The sequence below is a fragment of the Opisthocomus hoazin genome, chromosome 19 (assembly GCF_030867145.1).
Source record: "Opisthocomus hoazin isolate bOpiHoa1 chromosome 19, bOpiHoa1.hap1, whole genome shotgun sequence".
In the NCBI taxonomy this organism is placed as follows: Eukaryota; Metazoa; Chordata; class Aves; order Opisthocomiformes; family Opisthocomidae; genus Opisthocomus; species Opisthocomus hoazin.
Genome location: NC_134432.1, coordinates 17,366,057 through 17,392,428, shown reverse-complemented (window position 1 = coordinate 17,392,428; position 26,372 = coordinate 17,366,057). Strand labels below are relative to the sequence as shown.

Genomic DNA, 26,372 nt, shown 5'->3' with positions numbered 1-26,372 from the left:
TCATTTCATGCATCTTCCACCAGCACCCAAAGTATTGTGTAAGTGTCCTGCTGCACAAGAACTTCTACAGAAACCTCAAGCGACACCTTTGTCTAGTTTCACCAACATCTACCTGGTAACAGTCCTGCTGTGTATCTGTCTGGTAGGTATACTGAATAGTACTAACTATTACCAGGAAAGAAAAAAAGCAGTTAAAACTAGCTGTCACACCTCTCACCAAAACAGCTTTCTCAAAACCGCAGGCTTGCACAGCCACAGAAAATGTAATGATCGTGTCTGCCTCCTGCCAGAGCACACATTCTAACCATGCATCCAGAGGACGTGAGTGCAACACACATTTCTGCAGCTTATATTCTTAAAACTGGCAGGTTACGAGCGTAAGGTGTACATCACTAGAAGTATTTGTGTAGAATCATCAAAAAGCTCATTTTTTAATTCCTTCTGGCTTCTGCTTAACTCAAATGGAACTCTCCCTTCCGGGCAGTATATTTCAATAAATTAGTTTCACTGAAATAATTTGATCCAAGTCTGCTAAATACTAAAGACAGTAATCTAGTCTAACCAAAATAAAACATTTCCTATATCTGACAGAGTGCTGACTAGGCCTAAAACCCCCTCTACTTCATTAAGCGCCCAAGAGAGATTTAGAATGCTAGATACTAAGGTTTGGTGTCTAATGAAGAAACAAAGCCTCTTGCCATGAAGACAGTAACTGCAGGCCAACGCAGTAATTAGTAAAACTGTATTATAAAGAAACATTTAAAATTCCAGAAGGTGTCACCCCCGACATTGCCCGTTTGAACACACACTGGCAGGTTACACGTTCTCAAGTAACACGTATGCTTAGTATTCCTGAGCAGATTCATCTGTTGAATTCGATCTCCTATCATGCCAGCTAGAGACCAAAGCAGACTTCCCACACATTCCACCAGTAAAGTGACAATGCAATTAAACACTGCCTACAGCTACAGAGTAAACCAAGGGTCACTCACGTATCTCGTGAAAGGTATTACTCACTGACAGTATCTGAGATCATTTCAGACTGTCCCAGCAGAGTTTAAGTCAACATAGCTAGTAACTCCTCCAAATGGGCGGAACTCCAGGGTTTAACACAGAACGTGCTCTTTGGAAGACAGCTGCTCATGCCTGTCGCTACATCTAAACTCCAGATCCAGCAGAAGACTCTCAAGCTCCGATGTACCTGTCTCTGCCCTTGCCCAGACACGGCTGCCTACCACAGCCCAAGCGAACACCAGGACTCGCTCACCACCACCAGCTCCACTCGGATTTCCACAGAGAAGCGCTGCGGGCGCACATGCAACACAGGAACAGGAGCACGTTACAGCCGTGGCTTGGAGCAGAGGACCACAAAGTGCACCAGGAAAATCTGCCACGCAGTCTGGAGGTTGCAGGCAGCTCTGGATGAGGAATACTCTACCTTTGAGTGCATGGACAACTCCAAAAAGGGTAAAACACTTTTTTGTTTCAAAATTCTTTTTTTACTTCAGTATTCACGTTTTCCAGCAGAAGCATTGCTGCTTTTTAAAGTACCCGTCATCTCCAAAAGAAGTCACTTCACATGTAAGGTTTACCATGCCGAGTATTTATACCACATCACTGACAAAGGCCTTGTGTTCTTACTGGCTGGAGTTTTTGTTTTGTTTTTGTTTGTTTTTTTTAAAGACTTCACATTTGACCATAATCTTAGACAGCCACAGCTAGAGGAAGATACTGATTTATAGATATTACTTCATCTACATATACAGTGGTAACCTTCCAGAACAGAGCCATCTATATAAATGGAAGTGTTAAAAAAAATTTCATGGCTTTAATGAGATATGCTCGTTTTGCAATCATCTTCCACTTTCAGCTAAATATACAGGGGAGGAAACTGTTCAAGTGCCGTTGATTTGACAAACTGGCAAGTCACTTCCTGGCAGGACTTCGTTTCAGTCATCACCGTTTAAGCCCTCCAGAGAGAGGGAGAGGATGAGAATGTGTGCAGGAGAGCAGAAATGGGCCGTACAAAAAGATGTGTGAGCAGTTGCTGTTACTGCCAGTATTGCTAGCAGTGACATTTAAATGTCAGGATAGCTACAGTCCTACCCGAAAAGATCAGAGCAGCCATGTGGAAAAAAGGCAGCACGCTGACTTTAACTTCTCACACAATTGCACAGCACCTCTTTGTTTGTGCCAAATCTTGAGTCTCCAAAGCATCTCACAACACACCCAGAGGACAGTCACACGACAGCACTATGAGTATATGCTGGTGACAAGGAACAAAGCACGTAAGCACGCACAGAACAATGACAGATAGGAATTTACAAGGGCTAGGAAATACTGAGATTGAGACGTCTGCCATCTACCTTCAGCTGCAAACAAACTAAACACCTAAACCCATCCCCATACATCTATCTGCCTATGTTCAGTGGCAACAGATTGCGAAGGTGAATGTGTGCTCTCAAATGCTGAATGTATTTTTTTCAGCAGGGGGTCCATGCTGTTTTCAACCCTCCCCCCCCCTTCATTCTCTTTTTAAATTCCTCACAATTGTGCCCACACAATTCTGCTCTGGGTCAGAGCTCCTAGCAGTCACTCCCATAATCCTGTCCTGAAATACTTCCAAAACTCACACTGCTATACTCCCTACATACAGGCAGAGTTGGACTTCTCTCACACCAGCTGCTCTCTGTGCTCAACAGATGGGGCACTGGCGTATTTTACACTACTGATGGTCAGTTCACTGCAGAACAAGAAACTAAATGGAAGTTACAGTTTTTGCTTATTGTGTGCCCACAAAAATCTCAAGAAAATTCAATTACCAAATTTAAATGTAATACAAAAAGTGAATTCTACTGCAAACATTTGACAGTTATTCTCACAAGAGCTACAAATCTACATGTGGGAATCCATCACTTCAAGAAGATCCTTTGCTCCAAGCTGTCCACAGAACTCCGGTACGTCCAGAGCTGTATTTGAATTATGGATCATCAGGAATCCCTTGCTATCTCTCTTACAGAGCTGATCTACCTGGCACCTTTCAGCAATCCCACTAGAGAGGAAGTGGACAAAAAAACAAAACAACACACCAAACTCAAGCCACACTTTTTCCCCTGAAGCAAAACCAAATCCCCCTGTTGCTATACTGGAATGAATGTCAGGAAAGAGCAGAGGAAAATAAATCCCTACCAATCCTCATTTTCTCAGAAGGACAAGTAAATCATTCTAATTGTGTTTCTCTCTCTGTAAATGGGGAAGGAATTTAATAAAAAGCAGACTTGCACTGCAGTCTGGTGTAGTGAAGTTAAATGCAGTAGTATTTAAAAAGCCCTTTGAAACATGTTAAAATACCACAAACCAAGAACCCTACAGAGAGGCCAGCTCTTTATTAAGACTGCCAGTTAAAAGCTCCCTGGTCAGTGCAGAACCACTGTGGACCATATGAGCACTGATTTAGTCCCTCTCACTGGCCAGCAAATGCCTCTCAAAGAAATGCCAGGGCCTGTGGATTCTGCAGAAGGCACAAGTCCCTCTGGCCACTAGACGTCCCTGTTCCTCCTCTGAAACGCAGCTGTGAACGCTCACTTCTCTCACTGCACATAATGGAGCTATAAAAAGGAAGACATAAGGAAGTGGCACTTTCCCCGGATACAGCACATTCTTAATATCCCATTCATGAATGAAATAAATTTCGTTATGCTATCCAGATGCAACTGGCAACTGAGACTGAAAATGCCTGCTTCTGTATTACCCGAACTGCAGCTTCCCAAAGGTCACCTGGCATCGAGTAATTCTACTGCAAGCCCACAGCACCTTAGGAAGGAGGCTCATTGTCCAAGCATATACCACTCCACAGTGACATCAGATGCTAATTTGAGTCTTGTTATTTCCTTGGTTCAGATACATTTCAGACACAGACACCCCATATTTTATAAGATCAGGCTCAATGCTTTCACTCCTTTCTGTTGCTTAAAAGCAACGGAGTGTTGGATGACTGGAAAAAAAAAAGTAGATTAGTTATCTCCCTCCCCCATGCACACACACCAAGATTTGTCTTTGGTATATAACAAAAATAAACCTCCCACCAGAGACCTTGGAAATCTTGAATATTTTCCCTCCAGGAGGATTTATTACTTTCCAATGAGCGGCTGTTCATGTGCTTCTCCTTCTTGTTCCTATGCATAGGATCAGATCCTGACTAGCATGCACAACCTCAAAAGAAAAGAAAGACTGAATACAAACTGTTTAAAAAAATAGCCTGTTAAAAGTGTAAGCTAACTAGGGGTTGACACTGCATCCTATCATACCAGGAGCTGCTGTCAAGAGCCTTACCTTATAGGCGACACTGTTTGAAGAGTCCACAATGATAAACAGGGGCTTTCTTGTGAAAGGGTAGAGATCTCCGGGGTGAAGACTGAAAAGAGAAAGGGATGCTTCACAGAGCGCTGGAATTGCTGCGAAGCTGTGAGAGTGCTCAGGCTCCTCAGACACAGTTGCCCATGTCCAGATAAAAAGCAAACACGTTCCTCATGCCCCAGTCCTCAGATTCATCCTCAGAGACTACCTGCAAAACTAACTTGGTATTCTCTGTAACATGCGCTATTGGACTTCTTATTTTCTTTCCCAACAAGAGACGTTTATCTTCTTGAGAAGTCACCCACCATTAATTTGAAGTTTTCCAGTAACAAAGAATTTATGTTAAATCACAGTAACATTTTTTGAGTGTTTAAATAATCATTGAGTTGCATATTCGTTTCTAATTGTTCAACTTCAAACCAATCTACATTACGATGTCCTGCACTGAAGACTTTGTATCCAAGAGGCTTTGATACATTTTTCTCTATTAAAGATGAATTCTTCTGAATTTGCAGTTGCCACACTCCGGAAACTTACCAGTGCATCTCCTTGTAAGATTGGTTTCGCTTGTGGATAGCGTCCCCATTTATGATGTCCCGGTTACTGTTTGTCAGAACACCACCAAAATCATACGGACCTACACATGGCAGAAAGCAAGCTAAAATTAGCAGATGCAACTCACCTCTGGTATGGATTTAATGACTCTGTGAAAGGGAGGAAGCAGCCACAAATCCCAGAAAACAAAGGAATCTGAGCTACTGCAGTTGTGAGGAGGGACGAATGTGGAGATTTTACTAACTACATATTCAATTTTATGCATTTTTTGTAGTTTCAGCATCTATCAAATAGAAGCAAGCAATGCAACTTCATAAATTCTAATTCATATATTTGCTATTTATCCACAAACATAATACACAAGATCCAAATATTGGCTCTTGTTACACTACATAGCAAAAAGATTAAAACCCATTACACACTTCATGCAAAAAGTCAATACCTGTGTAAAATTACCATATCGGCTAGCATATTCTAGATTCAGAACTTCATCAAAATGTAAGGCCTAATCAATCAAAACCCCTGTAGCCTCTCAGAACAGATATAATACTATCATCTGCAGTTATAACACTGCAAAGGGGAGAGGAATGAGCTCAGAGAATAGATAAGTTTTCAATACTCTTAGGAAGGACAAAAAAGTTATAATCGCATTTCTGTGGCAAAGGTTTGTTTTTCAGAGATTTCAAATACAGAATTCACAATTTTTAAACGCACACAGTCTGGATGTGTTCCTAAGGTAAGCTAAAGAAATATTCTGCTAAATTTGCACAATGGAGCTACACGCCTACCTGTCTGATGGAGACCAAAGATGAAAGTAATGGCTATAAAAAATATCAAATCCTACACCAAAAAAACGTCCTAGAGACACCATGAAATATTTCTTCCATTGATACGGGTATGAAATGTCACTAACATGAGTCAAACAAAGTATTAGGACTTCCTCATTCTGTTATACATTGCAGAGTTGGTTGACCTGTACTTGGCCACCAAATGCAGTATTTTCAGGTTTGGACACATAAGACACGTTTCCATTTTAAGGGAAGCTTTGGGAATACAAAATTAGGAACAGAACATACATTAACTTAGCACTGTTACAAATGTCTCACGTGATCTGTCAAACACAAATGGGTTACAGGTGATAAACAGTGCAACTTGCAGCTGCTTTCCCTTTTAATAAGGTAGAACTTTTGGGGCTGTGCAGACTACCTTATTAAAAGAATGCAGTTGTAATTGGATTCATTTAATGAAAACTGAAGTCTGACTATGCAGTTCTTCAGATGAGGGAGCCTGGATGCTGCTACATTAAGGTATTAAGCTGAAACCGTACATGCAGTGAAGTGGACACAACACAGGCTTTAAAGAACATGTTTTAGTTAGAATCTATCACCAAGTCACAGTAAAAATAAAATGTTAAAAGCATTTAAAAAAAAAAATCACTGTCACAATCCAAAATTGACAGGGATTTTTTTTTTTTCCTTTAACATTTTGGGAGCTCTATAAATCATGCATTGGGATGGACAAAGCATGCATCTTATAAAGGAATGCAAGTCTCAGATGAGGCGTTTACAATATTTAGGATGTTAAAAACTCTTTTTTTTTTCCCCCTTAAATTATATAAACAGATATTTTGACTGTGTTTACTTCAGCCAACCATTTTTCAGCTTTTAGATGGCAGCTGCATCCAAATATTCTGATAGGTTGCAAAGAACAGGAGGATGAGGTGAGGGGAATTGTCAAAAATCATGAAAAGGGCTTGAATTGTCAGGTTAACAAGCGTGCAAATAGAACAGTCCCTGCAGATGCTTCAGCCCTTTTACCACCCATCTCCTGACCATATGTTCTCATAGTACGGGAGATTGGAAATAATCACAAAGTGCCATTTAGCTATTTCATTAACTTTGCACTGATGCATCAACCAAGCCACATGGTCTTCAAAATTGGTGAAGCTTTTAATACTTCTGATGCATCAAAAACGGGATATGTCCTTTGGAAAGGTCTCAGGTTAATGCACACCAATTAACACACAGGCAATTAACTATTATTTGTGGGAAAAAAAGGCTATCTCACTAAGTAGACAGGTGAAAAAAATTGACATGTCTTTCAAAAGGAGCTTTGTGACATCTTTCTTGGTCACTTGTCCTGGAACATAAAGAGAATTCAAGCCCTGTTCATGACAGGGAGCATTCCTTTATTGTACCTTCACTATCCGAACGACCTGATGGGAACACGCCCGTGGCAGACAAGTAAATCAGCAGTACACTGTTTGCAGGCAGCTCCTGAAATTCAGATAAAGAGAAGAGTGGCAAGGGAAGAAATGTGTAAGTTTACTTCAATATTCAGTCACCACCTTCATAAACCCGTTGTCCTTTAAGACTGTGCTACTCTTGCTTCTGGCTTCCCTTCACTCTGTTCCTCATATGTGTATACACCCTTCCCCACCACATACACCCCTTCAAATAGGTGAGTAGTCAGACAAAAGTGTAAACTGATGATGTGTTCACACTTTTTTTTCCACACAGACCTCTAGGCTGATATTAGAGGTTCAAGCAGCACTCAAAAAGCATCTGCTTCCATACAGACTCTCGTACCATCTAGCCAGATCCGAGGCTTTCCAAGTTTTGGAAACAAAAAGCTGCCAAGATCCATGCAGACACTAACTCCCAAACCATTCAGGATCCTAAAGCTCTTTGTTTCCAAATACCCCAGAGTCTGCCACATCTGCCTCTTCCCCCTGACCCTGCTCAGCTGGACAACAAGCACAACACAGCCAGGTTTCTGTACAGACCTGTAAATGAAATCTATTTTCCACCTTCCTAACAGGCTGTCTGCATGAGGAAACAGATGCTTTTAATTTCTGCAAAAGGCTGAGCATGCAGGCACCCAAAATTCTAAATAGTAAGGATGCACTTCCTTCACCTTACCAGATGTTTTTTGAAACTAATGGAAGCTTGTTTCTTTATGGGATTCATATTCTGTTTTACTACTAACTCCTAAGTTGCTGACTTGTATAGTCATAATCAAGCATAATGAGCCCAGCAACTTTATTAAAATAAGCACAGCAATGGTATTTTTAAAAAGTCTACAAATGTATAGCTCACTTACACAGAAGAGAGCAATGGGTAACAAAGTAAGACAGGGAGATAAAAATATAGCACATGCAGGAGAGAGAGAGATAATTCAAATGGGACACAGAACTGGAGCCCTAGCAGGTACACAGTGCTTAAGAGCAACAGTTTCTTAACATACTTCCCTGATTCTGGATTATGTTTGGCACAACATGAAGCAGGAGAATACTCTTACGATCTTTCTGTTCTCCCAGATCTCTTATCACAAGAAATATTTTCTATATAATATATATATGCCTATATGAAATAGATATACTTTATATACGAAACACTTATTTTTATATACAGGTCTGTATACACAAATATAAATGTCTGTATATATGTGTGTGTACCTACACACACAAATAAAATTACTGGATAAGATTAGACCATATGCAACTATTACATTACTTCACATCACTTCAGGCTTTCCATAGTATTGCCACACACCACTCGATACTGGGCAGCCAGGACTGAGCTCGCACAGGAGCCGTTCAAGCGTCGCTTTGAAGATGGCTGTATTTAGCAACGATATAACAACCGCTGCAGAACAGCAAGCTGCATTTCTGTCTTCAAATGAATTTTTTTCTTTCCCTTAAGAGAAGTCAGGTTTTCCTTTATTATACAAATTACACATATCTATAATATTTCCATCCTCTCTAAAGATCCTATTGAACATTTTAACAAGGCCAAAAAGGCTTCATTATCTTGAAGTATAAAACATTATCTCAACCACGTTTTATTCAGTGTCACATAACATTCTGGATATTTTTCTATTGCAAATAAATTCACCAATTTCACAAACCTTAAATGATGCTGCTAAAAACGTATATAGCTGGCTAAAAGTTGGTTTATAAAGTAGATATTTATGGGGGTTTTCCCGCCTGGCTGGTTTCTCAGTTGACTCCTGTTTAAAAACAAAAAAAAACAAACCACCAAACCAAAAACAAAACAAAAAAACCACACAACACAAAAATAACAACCATATTACAAAGCAGTTTCATAACCCTCTAAATTTCTATTTATTAGAATGTTCATCTTCAACATACTTCCCACACAAATGGTCTGCCCATGCTGCATCTCCTGCTACACAGTAAACCAAGATTCACAGTACTTGAACCAGAATTTTATATTATCCCTCACTTAAATTTATTACCTAAATCTTTCTTACTCTCTAAAGCATCACCCAAGAAGAGAGTGAAAAAGATCACTCCTCATCCCAATTTAATCAATGAAAATCTAGGTATTTCCTTTTGCCTCCAGATGAAGTATTTTTGATGCTTTCTCTGAAGGGTCTGTTTAGCTTTGCGGTGACTTAGCAAGCTGATGAACTCATCTGGCTGCACGGCTGCTAGAGTGAAAACAAAAGGCAGGGGTGAGTGTACATGGACAAGGAGAGCCGTGGCACCCCTTCAGAGGTACCTCAACTAGACCCACGTAAACCGTGTGTGAGATGATGCCGAAATCTTCGTTTCTGCTATTTTTTTCACTATTGAAGGTTTGCTACGGAGAAAAAAAGATGGAAGGGAGGGGGAAGACATTACTTGGATCAAACTCCACAGGTTTGATCTACTCTTCACTAACTTCTAGAAAGAATTACACCAGCTTCACTAACCTGCTCTGCACAGTGGCAACGCTGCAAGAGCACACCATTTAAAATAAAACCAACCAACCAACCCACTCCAGTTAAGAACTGTTCCCAGGTCTGTCATTGAAATGGAACTTACCTGCATTCCAGGTTTGTTCATTTGTGAAGCTAAATTCATTGGTTCCCTTTCAAGTGCTTGTAGCATTCGGAACATATCAATTGTTAATTCACTGAACTTGACCTGCAAAAGAGTCAAACAGTTTACTCTGCCAGATACAGATTAAACAGTATTTCTTTGGAATTATCCAGGTAAGAGATTCAACTGCATGTCAGACTGACCATTTTCTGTCTCTCAGGGGTCTGTCAGTGTCATCTCTGAATCTCTAAAGACCTGTGAATGACTCTTAGAAGAGCTCACAGAGGACCAAGCCTATTACTGGTGTACCAGGCCAGTTCACTGTAATGCAGACCCCTACTTCGCAAATTACAGACTCTTCTGGGGTGTTTACAAATCAAGTGCTGAAACTACTACTTACTATGAATTTAGACAAAATCCAAATAAGATACACATACTGCAATCTAGATATAACTCCCTTGCTGACCTGAAAAAAGAGCTCAGAGAAGTCATGAAGTCTGTACAACTTCACTATCATCATCACCTAAAAAAGCAGATCTTGAATGTCTTTGAAAACCCCTTCCTGTTACAACTGAAGTTGCAACAAGCTGGAGTATGTCATGTGAAAGCCTAAGTCAAGCTTTTTCTAGACATATCCCAGAGGCCTCTCATGCTTGAATGTTGCTAAGAACAATCCAGTATACGAAAACCAATTGTAACTACTTAATCGACATTATGAATATAAGCAGTAAGAGGTCAGTACCCCTGGTTTAGTATCTAACATTTCATTTTTAGCTCGTATTTCTCAGAACCTCTTCCTCTGGCTGCCACTGCAATCACCACAATCAAAATATTTTGATGTTCGCCTCTATTGGAATCTCTGTGGTATGATCAGAAGGGATGTCACAGGGGGAAGGACTCTGAACTCCAAAGACACAAACCCAAACCAAAAGGTTTCTTTTACCTGGTTGTTGCAGTTCCCAATAATCAGAGCATCTGCAAGAGCAAGCTGTCCCACTATCATTCCCTGCTCTAGCATCGGCGCTCCTGTTTCAGAAAGCCTGTTAGAGGTGATTACAATGGTGTTGTCATCATTTAAAACCATGACAGGGTCTGCCTAAAAAAAGCAACCAGAATAAATCAGGAATTCAAGAAAACACACAGATTTGCACTCAGAGAGAAGTCCAAAGGTCTTGTCACTTACAGTAAGTATTTCATAACTGAGGCAGATTTTTTAAACTAATTTGTCATGCCTATATTTGTGTATTTGTATGCAGGCTACAGAGTAATGCCTATCCACCTGGAAAACCAACAGCTCTTAGGGACTGCCAGAAAACACATGGTACAAGCATAGGAAGCTACAGCAAACAGAAAAACATATTTCCTCAAATGACACAAACTCTGCTTCAGCTTTTCCATACTTGAGGAACCAAATGTCATCAACAACCTTATAAATTCACATAGAATAAACTAAACATTCCAACAATACAGAAGAATCCTACACTATTTTAGTTTGCCTTCCCTTCCTAGAAATAAATAGCAAAGGAGATGAGCAAATGATAATGCTGCCATCCATTCTGGCAGTATTTAAATAAATACTCGTGTTACAGAGTCACACCTTATACAGAAGGAGGAAAGGAAAACACTGTCTCATTTGACAGAACAAAAAAAATTATTTTCCTTTTAACAAACTTTAGCAGTTGGTCACGTGACTGCTGCGCTAAGAGCCCGTCCGCCACCTGCCACGGTTACGCCGTATTTTCCGTTATCGACTGCTCAGGCGTTGCCAGTGGCATCGACCAGTACTCCAACACAGTACACTTGGAAACACAATCAAAGCACCAGCAAATCAGACTGGCTTCCACAACGACAGGACCAGAGCTGGCAGTCTCTCCAAAATACTGACCACGATAACTGCTTTGCTTTCAATTCCACCATTTTCTGAACACCAAGAGCAAAAGCAGTTAGGTGACCGAGTGTAGCTCAGCTTCGTGCTTCTGTCCTCAGCACCTCACGTGACCAGGTCTGACTCTTCAGACACTTTAGCAGCTGTCACTGTTACACCACTGCGAACGCATCCCAGTGATTAAAGTGGACAGGAACGCTGCCCCTGCGCGTGGCACACCTGCTTACCACAGAGGGGGTGGTACAGGAACACTTCACTGAACACGTCAAAAAATGTTACTTTTAAACTAACAACTAACAGGGAGTGGTATTCTCACCTCAATGAACGCTGCCACTTCCTGAAGCACCAGGTTCCACTCCACCTGATCTTCAGTATTGAAACGATGAGTGTAGTCTTCAATTTCATCTGACAGCTCCTGATGTAAAAGTTCACAGACAGACACTTCTCAAACGGAGAGCTTAACAGGCAGGCAGTAACTTTACAATTTGGTTAGCTGTGCTGGCTTTTAAGAGTAGTAATAATGATAAAAAAAAATTACTTGAGAACATATACAGCACACTTCTGACTAACACGGGAGCCAACACACGCTCTTTCAGAAGACAGAATGCCAATGTTACACTGAGTTTTGGCAATGCAACGTGTCTTTTAAGTAGGTCCAAATGCAAAGAATATCTGGAGTTAAGTATAACTATCCCACTCACATACAGCTATGTCACTGGTTATTACCATAAACTACAGATAACAAGGACTCAAATATGAGCTTACAAGTAACTTTAAATACATTGAGAAAGTGAACAGTATGGCTTTTTTAGATGCTACTAAACTAAGCTAGCAGTTCACGTAAGCTTAGACACAAAGACAGTAATGCAACCTACACAAACTTGTCAATACCAGAAGCTGCTTGCAGCAAGGTTGTCAGAGGGGTCTGGGAAGCATATGCTGCGGGGAGAAGCCGGCTGTTCCTTTGCTGTAGTTAAAGGGTACCTCCCTACCCAGGCTGCAGCTACTGGAATATTTTTACTTGGTGTTCAAAAAATGTTATCAAATCGTTTGAGCTTAAACTGTCATTGTTAAATGTCTGATTCACAGAAGATCCTCACTACGTTGGATGTCAGATATACGAGAAAAGCAATGATCAACATTGGCCTGTACTCTGTTTGTCGTACCTAAAGACTTGTGCTTGCAGGCATTCAGTGCTTTACACCCACAGCACAGGCATATGCAGACCGAGCCTCTCCAATTTCATAGCAATATCTACATCACTTAGCAAGGTTTAATTCTGGTGGGTCTCTGGAAGGTGCAAAATGTATTCAGGGTGTGTCCTAGACATAGGACAGGGAGATAGCAGTTTGGAAGGGAAGAGAAATAAGCTCAACATCAAGCTAGAAGACACTGGCTTTCTAAGCAACAGTGTGTCATGAAGACTTGCTAGGGGAGATTCCACCGATGTGTTAAATCCACTACAGGAATGAAGATTTACTCGAAGCTATCAGATGATTCCCACACTTTCAGATGAATAACGTGCATCTTACAGTCTGTTCCTAACTAATTATATAAATCTGTGAAGTTTTTCCTCTAGCCAAATGTTCACATCATACTGAATCTTTCCATAGCTCTGGCCAGGTTATTCCTTCCTTCTGTGGCATCCAATAGCACAATCAATTAAATGATGGGAAAAAAAATGAAAAGCTATGTTGCAGTAGCAGCTAACATCATAGATCTAATAAGTGGTATTTCAACTTAAATAGACTATATAATGGATTCCTTATTTAAGAGAAAACCCCTGAATAACCAGCCACCTCCCACCCCTTAGCATCTTTATCCTCATTTTAACCTACCTTTACAAGGTCCTTTACAACATCCATTTTGTTGAGCAAGAGACAAACCACTATAAACCTTGCATAGTAACGCAGCTTCTTAACCACTAATTCAGGCCTAAACACAACAACAAAAACACCACAGCCAAACTTGAGATTAAAATAGAACATAGATAGACAACAGGGGTCAGGGAGAGGAGGAGTTTAAGACTAGAGCAAGGCTGAACGCTCCACAGATTCAGAGTTGTAACTGAATTCATGTGGAGATCAATAGCTACCTGGCTGCTTAGAGGTTTATTTAAAATTGAGTACAGGGACATAAAATATACATCCAGAAAGCCACAGCCTCCCCCTTCCCCTTGCATGTATCCTTACATGCAAACTGGCACGGGATTCAGATAAAACAGCTGGCTCTGCAAACCTTTTGACAGTTCATGGGCAATACCTGACCCCACTGCATCACATGAGGATCACAGTTGGCTCAGAGTCCACCCACCTGGGACAACTTAGAGATCTGCAAGTCAGCATAGCCCATCATTACTCATCCATTTCTAAAATCTTCTGACAGCATCTAGAAACTTGCTTGGTCAATCCTACCTTGTCTGAAACAGTTCAAGCACTCAGACTGAAACTAAGAGATTTTTAAGAGAGAAGATAATAGGATCAACAGGTATCAGAACAGAGCAAGGAAACTTTCATCTTTTTGTGGCACACAGGCGCATGTAGACATCAGCAAGACCAGAGAGGTACAATTAGTTTAAGTCCAGAGACCCTTGAAGAAAGTCCCTAACTAACCTTCTGCATTTATCTTGACAATGACTTCAGATCATTTCTTTTTTAACTCTAATGAGGGAACCAAGGTTTACTGGCTAGAATGTAACATCACTGTCTAAAACCGAGTTCTCTACCTATTCTTATTTATAACTGTCTACGTTCTTGGCAGGCAGCACATCTTCTACACTGCCACAACACAGCCCTGCTTTGAGTGTACCTTTCTCAGTATAGTGTCTTAAAAACTAAGACATCATGCCTCCTGAAGCTCCTGGACCTTGTCCCAGTCAGTTAGAGGGCTGTTGTGCTGCAGTACTAACTGATGTTCCTCTGAAAAGCCTGATCAGAATCAAAGAGTTTCCTCTGCTTCAGCCCAACTGACTTCTCTTCCAGCCACAGCATACTAGGTCCCAGCACTGACACTGCTGAGGGCTCAAAATGACAAACTTTGGGGCTAATAGCTTTCTAGCCAGGACCAGATAATAGAATATTCCTCCAGTGATACAGCAAAGCTCTTATTTATACTGAGGTTTTTAATCATGGCAGGAAGATTAAAGAAACTTCCTCCAACAACACTATTTTTATCCCAGTTATGCTCCTACAGTTTATACTTATTTGCTGCTTTCATACACCGTTCCAGCCTTGAAAAAAACGAGGGCATTCGCTCAGACATACCTGTCTTCTTTGTTAACTTGGGAGTAGTATGACCGCTGCCTAATTGCTGAATAGAAGGAGAAAGCTTCATTGAGATAGCTGGTTTCTGAAGTGCGCAAGCTGCAGAGGAAGAATCAGATTAGCTCACTGCTTCAGACAGAAATCCATGCCAAACCCTCCCTTCCTGCCCCCTCAACCATCTTGTGCATCAACGGCAAAACTCCCTCCACAAGTCACATCGCATGAAAGCCAGACTCTCATTCTTTGTGCCTGCTGGGAAGACAGATTTCAGAGCTTGGATTCCATCTCAGATAACTACCAAATCTGCCCATCTTGTACCCAAACGTGCAGGTGACAGGTTATGGAAAAGTTTACAGGAATATTAAGCTCCCAAAATTGCAAATTTTTTTTTGCTCTTTTGCACAAGAGTCAAATGCAGCACGCATGGAAGACTTAGAGACACTTCTGAGGTAGGAGGTAAGTCCTCAGGCCACACCAGCGTGACCAGTGATATGGTGCCGGGCTCACAGGTACCTTTCTCTGCAGCACCCCCACGCAGTCCCAAGGGCCTTCGCATTCAGAAACGCGCATCACGACTCAGCTGGTACATTGATTTCTCCTGACTCAGTATCCAGATGTTTGGCAGGGAGCTGCCACTAACACTGCATTCCCCTGCTGAATCCTTTTCTATGCTTACTTACTAATAATGGTAATAGAGCTGCCCAATCTTGGAAGCAATTTCCCCAATTTGCCACCGCTTCAGCCCATACCGATTGTCCAATATTTGTCTATTTCACAAGAGAGAAAAGAAAGATTAAAAGGCATTCCCGAATTTCTCAGAACACCACACCAGACAAGACAAAGAGCCACAGCAGGGCCAAATTCAGCTTTCATCATGGGCGAGGCATACCCAGTTGCAGCCCCTCACCGCGCCAGCAGCACTGCATACAGACACCACAACAAGCACCGTTTATCTTGCATAAACTTGCGAGAGCTAGACATCAGTATGTTGCAGAAAATACACACAACAAAAGGTTACAGCTTCCCAGGAGAACACTCCGACTCAGCAGCCAAAGTGAGGTGTGAAAGACCAGAGCCCACGCTGCAGTAAGACGCTTCACACCATTCCAGATGGGATCTGCACTGCAGAAGCCATCATCCCAGCTTCTCCTTGGTAATATATTACAGCAACGTGCATTTAAGTAGAGCAAAAGGTTTTGTTAAAAAAGTCACACTGAAAACTCTGCAACATTTTAATTCATTATACTGTGAGCACAACAGGAAGAGACTATTCCCTCCCTTCATGCTTGAATAACGCAGTGAAATCTCAGTCTTAAGTGGGGCCCCTAGGCATACTGGAGCTTAAAGACACACCGAAATCCACAGCACACATCTGCCTACGAGACTCCCTTACCGATGTTGCTGTTGAAACTTCCAGAGTTTGGTGTAAACGTCAAATGTTCGCCCAAAATAGGATTGCCACTGCTTTTGCCCATACTGAGGTAAATCCCTGCAACAGACAAGTGACAAACACAGAGTTTGTGTCAATGTCGGAATAGCTTTGTTCAGAATTGATTTGAAATGCTCAGTAACTCTGCCTGCATCCAGCACTACAAGAACCACAATTCCTGTAGTATCTCAAAACCCCTTCTTACTGTCACCTGCAAGGAAATCCTGTATTATCAAGATCTGACCAGAGTATCTCTAAAAACATGCCACAAGCCAGACAGCATGTTCATTTAACATCTATATAGAAGACTGCATACATATATCTGAGAGAAAGCAGCATGTATTAGGGGGAGGAAGACATTCTTCAGTGCTGTCGCCAAATTATTGCTTCTTGCTTTCAGACAAATTCTCTAGTCACTTTTCAAATGCAAAAGGATTGAAGTGATCAGTGTTAATAAAGGTCCTATGCATTTTGCAAATCTTCCAAGTGATTGTCTACATTTAATCACTGCTTGGGGACACAGAGAGCCAATGTCTCACACTGCCCAAGCTCTGCAGGTTCCATACAAATAAGGGCAATGCTGTAACATCAAACTGAAGGTGGGCAGCTTAACTATCATTTTTTTGAAGTAAAACTTCTTTTACAAAGACAGTAACTCAGCCTTCAAATGCAAGAACTGTAATCCATTCACTTATTCAAAGAATAGCAGAATTGGTCTAGTTATTCTAGTGTTTATTGCCAGTCAATGTCCACTATCCTTAATATCCTACCCGAGAGCATTTGTCCAGCTACAAATTAGACCGACAGTCCCTCCACACAGCAGACCCTTACGAAAGGCTGACTCTCCCTCCCCAAGAGATTCAACAAAATGAGTCCTGTCCAGCAGCGTCCACCAGTTATACAGGTAGACATCCACTTGTGGAAACATATGATATGTTTACAGTGTATTTATATGGTATTTATTATGAACATATGACACACTGTACACACAAGCCTGTTCTCTCCAGCTGTGCCTGGGATTCTGGAATGGCTACTCCAACACGCACAGCAGCAGCAGATGGAAGCAGTGCTCTCCATGAGCGAGTTAACAGGAGTCCAGTGATCAGGTATGTGCACAAACATTGGTGTTTAGGGACAAATACAGTCTAAAGGGCAACAAGGAAATCCATGCTCTCTAACCCCTGTAAAAATGCCTTTATCAAGGTTCCTCAATATTAACAGGTTCTCAACAGCATCAGAAGAACCGGCTTACAAATAATCACTCCAAATAGGAAATAACCATGTTCCTACACGCATTTTTCAACAGGTGACTGAAAACATCTTACCATCTTGCCAAAAGGGAAGTAATTTTATGGTTATATGCACAGAAAGCTAAACTGGACTCTTAAAATATCATAGTAAAAAAAACCCTACCCAAGAGTAAACAGAATAATTTAATGGAAATTAGTTCATTTAGACTCATTTAGACTGATAATATTTCTTCTTACTCATTAAGAAAATAATGTTTTTAAATGTATGTGGTTGTTCACTGTGTTTCAGAGACAGACCCTACAACATCACACCTACATCAGTTGTCCAAATGTCACCAGGTCGAGCAAGCATATGGATGTTCACTGCTAACATTCACTGGGTCAGGTTACAGCATCACCACGACATTTGTCACCCTCTAACTCATAGTTAGAGACATGTCAGAACCCGAGACCTTCTGGCTTCTTCTTACCAGTCTCCAGTGCTATTAGGCGAGTTAGTCAATCCAGTTCTGCTCTCATACCTCCACTCGATTTCCATGCTGTGATCTATTTCCCTTCACCCCACAACTCTACTGTAGTCCCCAGGATATTAGCTTTAAAGGTTTGCGCTCTCAATCCTAACAGCAGGCCGTCTCCTAGGACTTGCATGAACCCTGGAGCAAGTGCAACAGAGAAGACCAAGAACCATCAGTCTTGCTGAGCACGTTGCCTACAAACCTCTACTGAAGCCGATTCAAAGGAGGTATACAACTTTACGTGGAACAGCTTTTCCAAGATGGCATAATCTTTTGATTCAAGACTGATTTCTTCAGGGAATGCTCTCTCAAATCACTGTGCTGGTTAACATACCACCCAACACCTCAGCCTCCAGCAGACGGGCACAGAAAAGCAGCATATTCCACTTCCAAGCCTGGGAGGTCGAGCCCGAGGGAAACACCACCTTTTGGAAACCGTGCCACGTCTTCTGGAGGAGTAAGACAAGCTAAGTAGCACACTACGCCTTCCAGAGCCGCATACTGGCATTTTTCTGCTAACCGTAATTGCTTTAACAGCACCCTAGGTAGAAAAGGAAATTAATATTCCTTTGCTCATCAGCCAACTATACTTCCCACACAGCTTGAAGGGACCCAGCTTAGTTACTACATGTAAATTGAATCTGTTATCAGCTATGACTCTCACCAGCCTGGAAAACCATTCCAGTACTTAATGCTGCTATTCGATGAAGATGCCAAGGATTGTACCCCCCCAGAAAAAAAAAATCCCCTCAAACTTGCAATTGGCTGCTCAACATCTTGGAACATACTTTGGTGTAGTGAGAGGTAAGCAGGAGCACAAACGTGCTTTAGGGCACCAACACCTTCATCCAAATGCAGCTTGATACAAACACATGCAAATTTAAAGCATTTACTGCAACAAACGATTCATCACTTTCTATTGTTGTAATAGATGTAAACATTTTAGCTAAACAAAAGAAGTTAAGAAACTGTCCAAATACATGCCGAAGATATATTGCAGGCTTTGATGTAGCAAGAGATAGTGTTAAATTTAATTAGAACATAAACAAATTTTATGTTTAAAAAACAAACTAAAATAAAAAGTGAATACAAATACAAAACAGCACTAAAACTGACCTTTAAAAAAACATAATAAAAATCAAGGTTCCCTGGCACTAACTTACAGAATGACTGAATTAGCAAACTGACCCAAAGAATCCCACCTGTAGTAAAATGGGCTTCCTAGGCCACGTTGCTTAGGACATTTGAGCAAAGGTCTAACATTAGGAGACAAGAAAACATACCCTTCTTCTCTCAAACACCCAGAAGCAGGTATGTGCACAAATGGAGAAATCAGCAGGTAACTATCTGCTGACCATGCTTATGCATACACCCCTCATCAGTAAGCTCATACGCTCTTTACACCTCACCTGTCCTCTTCCCTCGCGCGCCTCCGTGTCCCCCCCCGTTCTGCACCTTCCTCTGAACGAGCCTAAGCATTCTTACAAAGCCTAGTTCAGCTCACTGTGCCGCATTAGTTTTGAACATATGAAAATTAGTGGCATTTTAAAAAGCCTCTGCTAGCGCAGTGAACACGTGTTTGGCCGCTGGTGTCCAGAGTCACTGCTGGGTGTCCACATGCATATTTCTCAAGCAGCGTGCTCGCCTAATTGCAGCTGGCATAGCTGCACAATACCATGCGATTCCTCAGCTCCCCAGGGAACAGGAAAGATCTCCATGGAAACAGACAGTAGCACTTGTTCTTTTGATAGTATTCTGACACGGCTGTAATAAAACTTCATTTATGACAATACATTACCGTGGTTTCACCACGGATTTTTGCAGATAAGAGCTGCCATTTCTGCCATCCATCTACCGTTTCACGTTCTGAACATCATGCATGTTGCTCCCATGCATCAGGAAATTTGTGCTGTGAGAAAATGGATGCATAAGCAAAAGAGGACATTTAGTGCAGTTTTTTAATTCAGGGGACTTTTAGACCAGAGGACATTATTTGGTGAGAAACAGCCCAAAATACTGCTATAGTAAAGACTCTGTTGATTGGCAGAGTGGATTATTAATACAGCTCCTCCCACTGAAGGAGACATACATGATTCAGAAGCAATTATACCCCCAACTCGAGAGAAAAAGACCTACATTATAGAAGGACATCTTGCATCTTCCAGGCCTACAGAAGGACAATAGAGCAACTTGGAGAGAAAAAGGCGACAGTCTCCACCTCCTCGGGGTGTGCAGGCAGTGGTAGGGGTACTCATGCGATCAGCTTGACAGGAGGGAGGAAGTGGCAGCAGGAAGGAATCCAGATACAGAGGAGGGAATGGAGATGCTTTGACTTAGGACAGTTCTGTCCAGACAAGGAAGACAGTCAAACACTGCGTTACAACAGCCTCCAACAAGTGGAGACTGTTTCCAATTTCTTGGCTTTTAAAACACTCCAAACTGGACACGAAGACACAAACACAGATGTTCCAAAAGGAGGCGTTTCTCACGCTGGGCACAGAAGACTGGTTCCCTTGTGGCACTAGAGTAGCTGGTGGATAAATTCCATACACAGTCTAGAATTTTATCCAATTCTTGCTGTATAGTCTCAGCAAAGACCAGCACTACTTATATGCTCATAATTCATTTTCTGTCGGTAGTTCGCTTCAGCCACGCTGCTGGCAGAAGCCAGATAATACTGGCTGAAAACCAGTTAAAGGTGCTGAGGTTTGTTTGGCCAGCACCACATGGAAGCTGTCGCGCAGGGACAGCTTCCAGAGACGTAAAGATGTTGAGAAAGTCCTAGAGACTCAGCAGTACACTTCGAAATCGAAGGTTACAATAACTGTAAGTTTAACATTCAGAGCTTTAAATACATTCACAGTTTTGACAGGTGATAAAAAAGACAATTTTCTTTTATGTTCATAGGCTTGCAGTAATTACAGGCTCCTGTTCCCAGAACCTAAGCAGCAGTGGGATAACGGCATTGTGGCGCGGCTTCCCCATCACCTCTAATAACCCACAAAGCACACCAGCAGCACTCACAGCACCTTGCCGCACTGATGCAGTCGGTACGAGGAGCCAGTCCCTCCTCGGTGTACCAGGCAGGGTACAGCCTGCAGCATTACCTGAAGCTAACGTGGCCCTGTTGTTTCTACATCAGCAGCAGCAGCATGGAACAAAACTAAGAGGTTCAACCTGCATCTTACTAGAAGTCTACAAAATAAATGGCTAAACACTCTCACCTCTACCGGTAAAAGGACAGCAGCCGCGATTCTTGCAGCCTGCACAGCGAGCAACAAGACCTCATAATCTGGGAAAGTATGATCTATGTGGAAAGTCTTTTCATTTCTTAAAGTTTCAAGCTCCTCCATGATACTGCACACATTTAAGCACTTTTTAACATTAAAAAGAAAGTAACTGGTGACAGTACACCATGAAAAACTGCCTCCTAACACACTCCCTCTTTCCAGCCTTTTTCCAAGAAAAATGCAAGTGGGAGTGTGGAAAGGAGAGCAGACAGCATTTGGAACATAATTAACAGTTATTTCTAACTTATAGCTCAGGGTGTTCAAAAAGGGAGCACAAGCACTAGAAAGACAGCCTCCCCTCTAACTGATTCTAGCAGTCATGGCCACAAAGCGATGGCATCGATGGCAGTGTGAGCACCAAGTATACTTTGGAGCAGCCACCTTGGCAGATCATCATATGTTTTCCTCAAATGCTGTATTTGGCATCTGTATTGGGAAGAGAGGAAGGAAATGCTACTGAAACAAAGACGTGGCAGGCTGAGCCCCTGCATTTTTGGCAGCAGCAACAGCTAAGCAGCTGCCAACACAGCTATAGGCTCAGTTCCCTGTAGCCAAAGTGCCCAGAGGAGGTTTCAGGAAGGAAATCATTTCTCTCCTCTCCCTCCCCCACCAATTCTTTTCCGTGAAACATGGTAGGGACACGAGAAAGGCATAAAACACAGCAGCAAAGGCCATCATCATCTTCAAAACGGAAGGCGGCAGGCATGCATCAAATGCATTTATTATGCTAGAGGGAAAAGCAAGCAACTGGACTAAGAATTAGGATACTTGCCAAGTCATTTCCAGGTGAACTACCCAGAAGAGAGCAAGCGCTAACAGAGGAGATACCTGAAAATTATAATGCTGCTTTATCCTGTCATTATGCTCACAGGAACCACAGGCCTTGTAGGAAAACTGGTGGTCAAGTTCAGTGCAAGAAGCAACCATGTCAATTGTGTCGAGCTACAGTAAGGACGGATGCAGGCTCCCGTTCCGCTGTGTTCTGATTTTCACACAGCAGAGCCGGCTGCTGAAGCCCATCTCTCTATTTTTATTGCCCAAATTTAATCAAAGGCATTTTCCATTTTCTTTTTATCTAGCTGGATAAAAAGGTTTCCTTTTGGCAAAATACCATGGATGCACACAAAAACTACATCTCTCATCTGGAAATATGATACAAGTATTAACCCCCTCCATAGCCAAAGGGAAAGACAGAAAGGCTGTAGGTGCTCTGCTCTGTGATCTGAACTTCAGCATCACACACCCAGACATGAACTGTTATCAATTCGTACTCTTCAGTCACTCAGGCCAAAATTTCAAGCAAGCTATATCAGAAAGCCAATGTAATGGAATATACATTACTGGAAATCCTGGCCTCAAGATCTCAGCCCTTTTGCTGTAGACTGTTTCTTGGGGTGCTGGACACAATCACCAAGAACTCCTTGTCTCTACTGCCCATTTACCATTCAGATTTTGGAGCACAAACTGTTTGTTTTGGATTTGGTAATCAACTTCCAAAGCACATGAAAGGATTATCAATAGCAGGGGGAGGGGGGAGAAATTAAAAACATCTTTGCTAACCATCTGTGTTTGAATAACAGCAAGCTATACAGCAAGCCCAAACATACAGTATTACTCAGAGACCGGTAAGAGGCTGAACTGCCAACAAGATACAAGCTAAAAAACCACGTTGCTTAAGAGACTCTACAGCAAAGCTTAGAACTAAAACAGCTCTTGAACACATAATCTTTAACTCAGCATATATTGACATAAACAGGACGCCTATATCACTGTCCAAACGCAAAGTATTTTCCTTGAACTCCCCGTACTCTTATTCCCCTTCTTATTCCTGCTGACATAACAGCTAGACTTTCTACACATTATTGCAGAAGTTTTGTAGACAAATGCACATTTTACCTTTCTCCACAGTTCAAATTAAGCATTGGTATCACCAGACACATAAAGGCTGTGGTTTGGATGTTTCTGTTTATTGCTTCCTAAATTTCTTCCCCCCAAAATATTCCCTCCCCCCATGTCCTCCTACCTAGGTCAATCTTTCTCATCGCTTTTTTTTTTTGGTACAGTGACTGGGGGCTATGAGACTTGCATGCTATTGACTGTATATGGCCACACCTAGTCCTTAACTGTGTACTTCATACACAACATTTCAGTACGAAGTCTATCAATTTCACAGCATTTCCAACTTCTAGTGTACTGTTAAGTGACATGGCTGAGACATTCAGCTCTCTTTCTCACATTTCTTTCCCTGCAGACCTTCTTGCCTACATGGTCCAAAACTACACATACACAGGTGCACATTGTTCTCTCCTAAACAAACTTACTGGGTTTGAGTTCAAAGTGTTCATTGTACAACTGACTTCAGCATCACTCGCACACTACAGTGTGTTTCAATGCTCTTCTGAAGGAATACTGTCAAAAATGCACTAACCTTAAGCCATTGAATAGCTGTTTAGATTTATCCAATAAGTAGCAAAAGTCTGTCACTGTTTTCCTCTCTGCTTGAGGAATGTCATCTTCAGCTCCTCCTGATGACATGATTTCTTTTAGGGCAAACTCAGTCCTATGAAAAAAAATAGCCACATTACTCAAAAATTGAGGCTACTACAAACTCATCCAGATTAGATGCATGTACAGTTCCATGTGGATGGTAACAAAGAGCATGCAATTCTCCCACAGGTTACTCTTCTCAAGACTCCTTAAAAATCACAGCTGAGAATCAAAGCATGGGACTGATTACTGCACAATGCACTAGTTAACAGAGCAAAATTAAAAGTGGTACAACAGTCATAAAATAAAATAACTCTGAGGACTGTACTCACAAACACAAAAATGGCAACAAAAGGACTGTAACACAGACAGTACTTGGGTTTCATACTTGGACAAAGAAATCCTCTCTAAATTTGCCTTCCTGCAGAGGTGTTTATCTTGCAACCGTATTTAGAGAGACTAGCATCAGTTCTGTTTACATTTCATTTTCTTCTGCAGCCATTGAAAACTGTAGCTCACTATTTGCTATTGCTAAAACAGCAATTTTAGACAGAATGCTAAAAACATCCTGCTTCGTCTCCACTTCTTCATGACTGTTTAATTCTATGTCTTGCACTGCCCACAATTATACCTGCAGATCTATTTTTACTGTTCTTATGAGCAAAATGTCATATTGTACAGTAATCACCTGAATAAAAAAAAAAAAAAGAAGATATAACATAGATAGATAATCCTAGTATTGAGTAAGGGATATGAAAGCCTATAAAGGCAAAGTGGCTTTTTAAATTTTACTTGAAACATACATAGACATAAAATTATCCTTTTGGCATCCAAAGGTAAGCTACAAATTTCTCAGCAGCAGCAACAAAACATGCTCCTCTGAAAATGGCTGCCAGGTCTTTGGCTCTTCTGCGCTCTCTAAGAATTTTAGTGCAACATAAACACACCTCTACACAGGCAAATGCAGAGCTTTTGCTTTCAGCAGCTTCTCTACCAGTTCTGGTAAGCACTTTTGTTAAGCAACAAGCTTCCGTTTGTGCAGAAGCGCTGTTTGGATGCTATTTGTATAAAAAATTACCTACAAGTCCAAATTCAAGCCAGGAAACGGCAAAGCTAACTCCTTACGGTGATTGGAAAGTACCCTGAAGTATCTTTCATCGATTGTCACGGAAAACCTTCACAATAACCAAAGAGACTTTGGAAATACTTCCCTGAACAAACACTTCATGCCCACCAAATGCAGAAGAAACCAGCAGCTCCCCCCCGGCTTCTGGGAACAAGTCAGTGAGCGTATCCTGCCGACCCAGCAGCTGCACGATTTCCCAGTTTAGACAAGATGCAGCACACGTTCACGTGTCTTCTGCACCCCGCCGACAGCGCACCAGAGCCCCAGTGCAGGGAGATGGGGTGCACTGCACAAACCACTTGCTGAAGAGTTCCAGAAAAAGGTAGGAAGCGTGTACTTCTTGCCAGGTAACTGCAATACGGGTGCTAGACAACGTAAGGGAGTTCAAAACAGACCAAGCAGATGTCCAAAGCTGTTGGTGTGAGCCTGGCAAAGCAGGGCACGAACACTGTGAAGCACCAGCCTGTGTCTGACATCTCTAAACATCCACATTCACACAGCATGAAACAAACAACACTGGGTACTTCAAGCACCAACATACGACACCAAAGTGAACAGCGAGAGCTAAAAACCAGCCGTGAGCAGGAGCCAGGAGGTGACTCAGGAATTTCGGGAAGAGTGGCAGTACCCCGGGTCCTGGGTGCTCCGCAGCAAGGGTGACCTAAATCCTGCGGCGAGGCCCGTGGATCCCGCAGCGCTCCTCCGTGGTACGCCAGGCACTCCAGAGCAGCTTCAGACACGTTGGCAAAAACTGAGGAGCTTGCTTAAATGGCAAAGCACGTTTCACACAGTCTGTACATCATTCTTGTAATTTAATGGTAAACCCAATTTCATTTTACACTGCCCTTACGTTACACTATCCAACCACCCCAACCCCTGCTAACGTCGGCCAGCTGAACCCGTTAGCCCTGGCGCAGGCCAGTGAAGCCCACTGCAGGTCTGACGCTGAGGGAGTCCAGCAGCCCCACTGTGCAGAGGGCCATTTACACAATCAGTAAAAGATATGCTAGAAAATTCACTGCCTGCCAATCCGAAAGGTATCAGAAGACAGGAAAAATATTTGTTGCAAAGAAAGAAGAAAAAAACCTTTCAGGTTAGAGACAATTCAGGTGTATTTTGAAAGCCTACTCCAAGCCCAGCCAGTTCTTCAATATTTAGCACAACACTCGTTTGTGGAAAGTTAGCAGAATTGAGAGGAAAAAAAAGAGGAAAAGGGGGGGGGGGGAGATTACCAAACTGAAAACAAAACATTGGTGAATATTCTGTATGGTCAGCCTCCTGATGTGGCTATTGGCACGTGGCTTTGGACCTGTTACTGAAGCAGAGGGCAAAAGGACCTTTTCTGCTCACAGAAAGAAACTGCCGAAAGCAGGGGGAACAACCTGTCT

The 26,372-nt window shown here is 42.0% G+C and overlaps 1 protein-coding gene across 5 annotated transcripts in view; it reads right to left on the bottom strand.

The window, feature by feature from the left end:
• The window catches only part of SCAI (suppressor of cancer cell invasion), a 43,640-nt gene that overhangs the window by 4,348 nt on the left and 12,920 nt on the right, over positions 1 to 26,372 (bottom strand). For 2 of the 5 annotated variants that reach the window (XM_075439811.1, XM_075439812.1), the window contains 13 exons: positions 25,613 to 25,747; positions 23,800 to 23,931; positions 16,281 to 16,376; positions 15,568 to 15,654; positions 14,888 to 14,986; positions 13,463 to 13,559; positions 11,941 to 12,039; positions 10,683 to 10,835; positions 9,743 to 9,844; positions 8,821 to 8,922; positions 7,109 to 7,187; positions 4,894 to 4,993; positions 4,333 to 4,414 (listed from right to left, as the gene is read on the bottom strand). In XM_075439811.1, the coding sequence (XP_075295926.1) occupies positions 4,333 to 4,414; positions 4,894 to 4,993; positions 7,109 to 7,187; positions 8,821 to 8,922; positions 9,743 to 9,844; positions 10,683 to 10,835; positions 11,941 to 12,039; positions 13,463 to 13,559; positions 14,888 to 14,986; positions 15,568 to 15,654; positions 16,281 to 16,376; positions 23,800 to 23,906 (1,203 nt within the window). In that variant the 5' untranslated portion in view covers positions 23,907 to 23,931; positions 25,613 to 25,747. The remainder of the gene's footprint in view (positions 1 to 4,332; positions 4,415 to 4,893; positions 4,994 to 7,108; positions 7,188 to 8,820; positions 8,923 to 9,742; positions 9,845 to 10,682; positions 10,836 to 11,940; positions 12,040 to 13,462; positions 13,560 to 14,887; positions 14,987 to 15,567; positions 15,655 to 16,280; positions 16,377 to 23,799; positions 23,932 to 25,612; positions 25,748 to 26,372) is intronic. The other 3 variants (XM_075439808.1, XM_075439810.1, XM_075439807.1) reach the window with 2 other exon arrangements.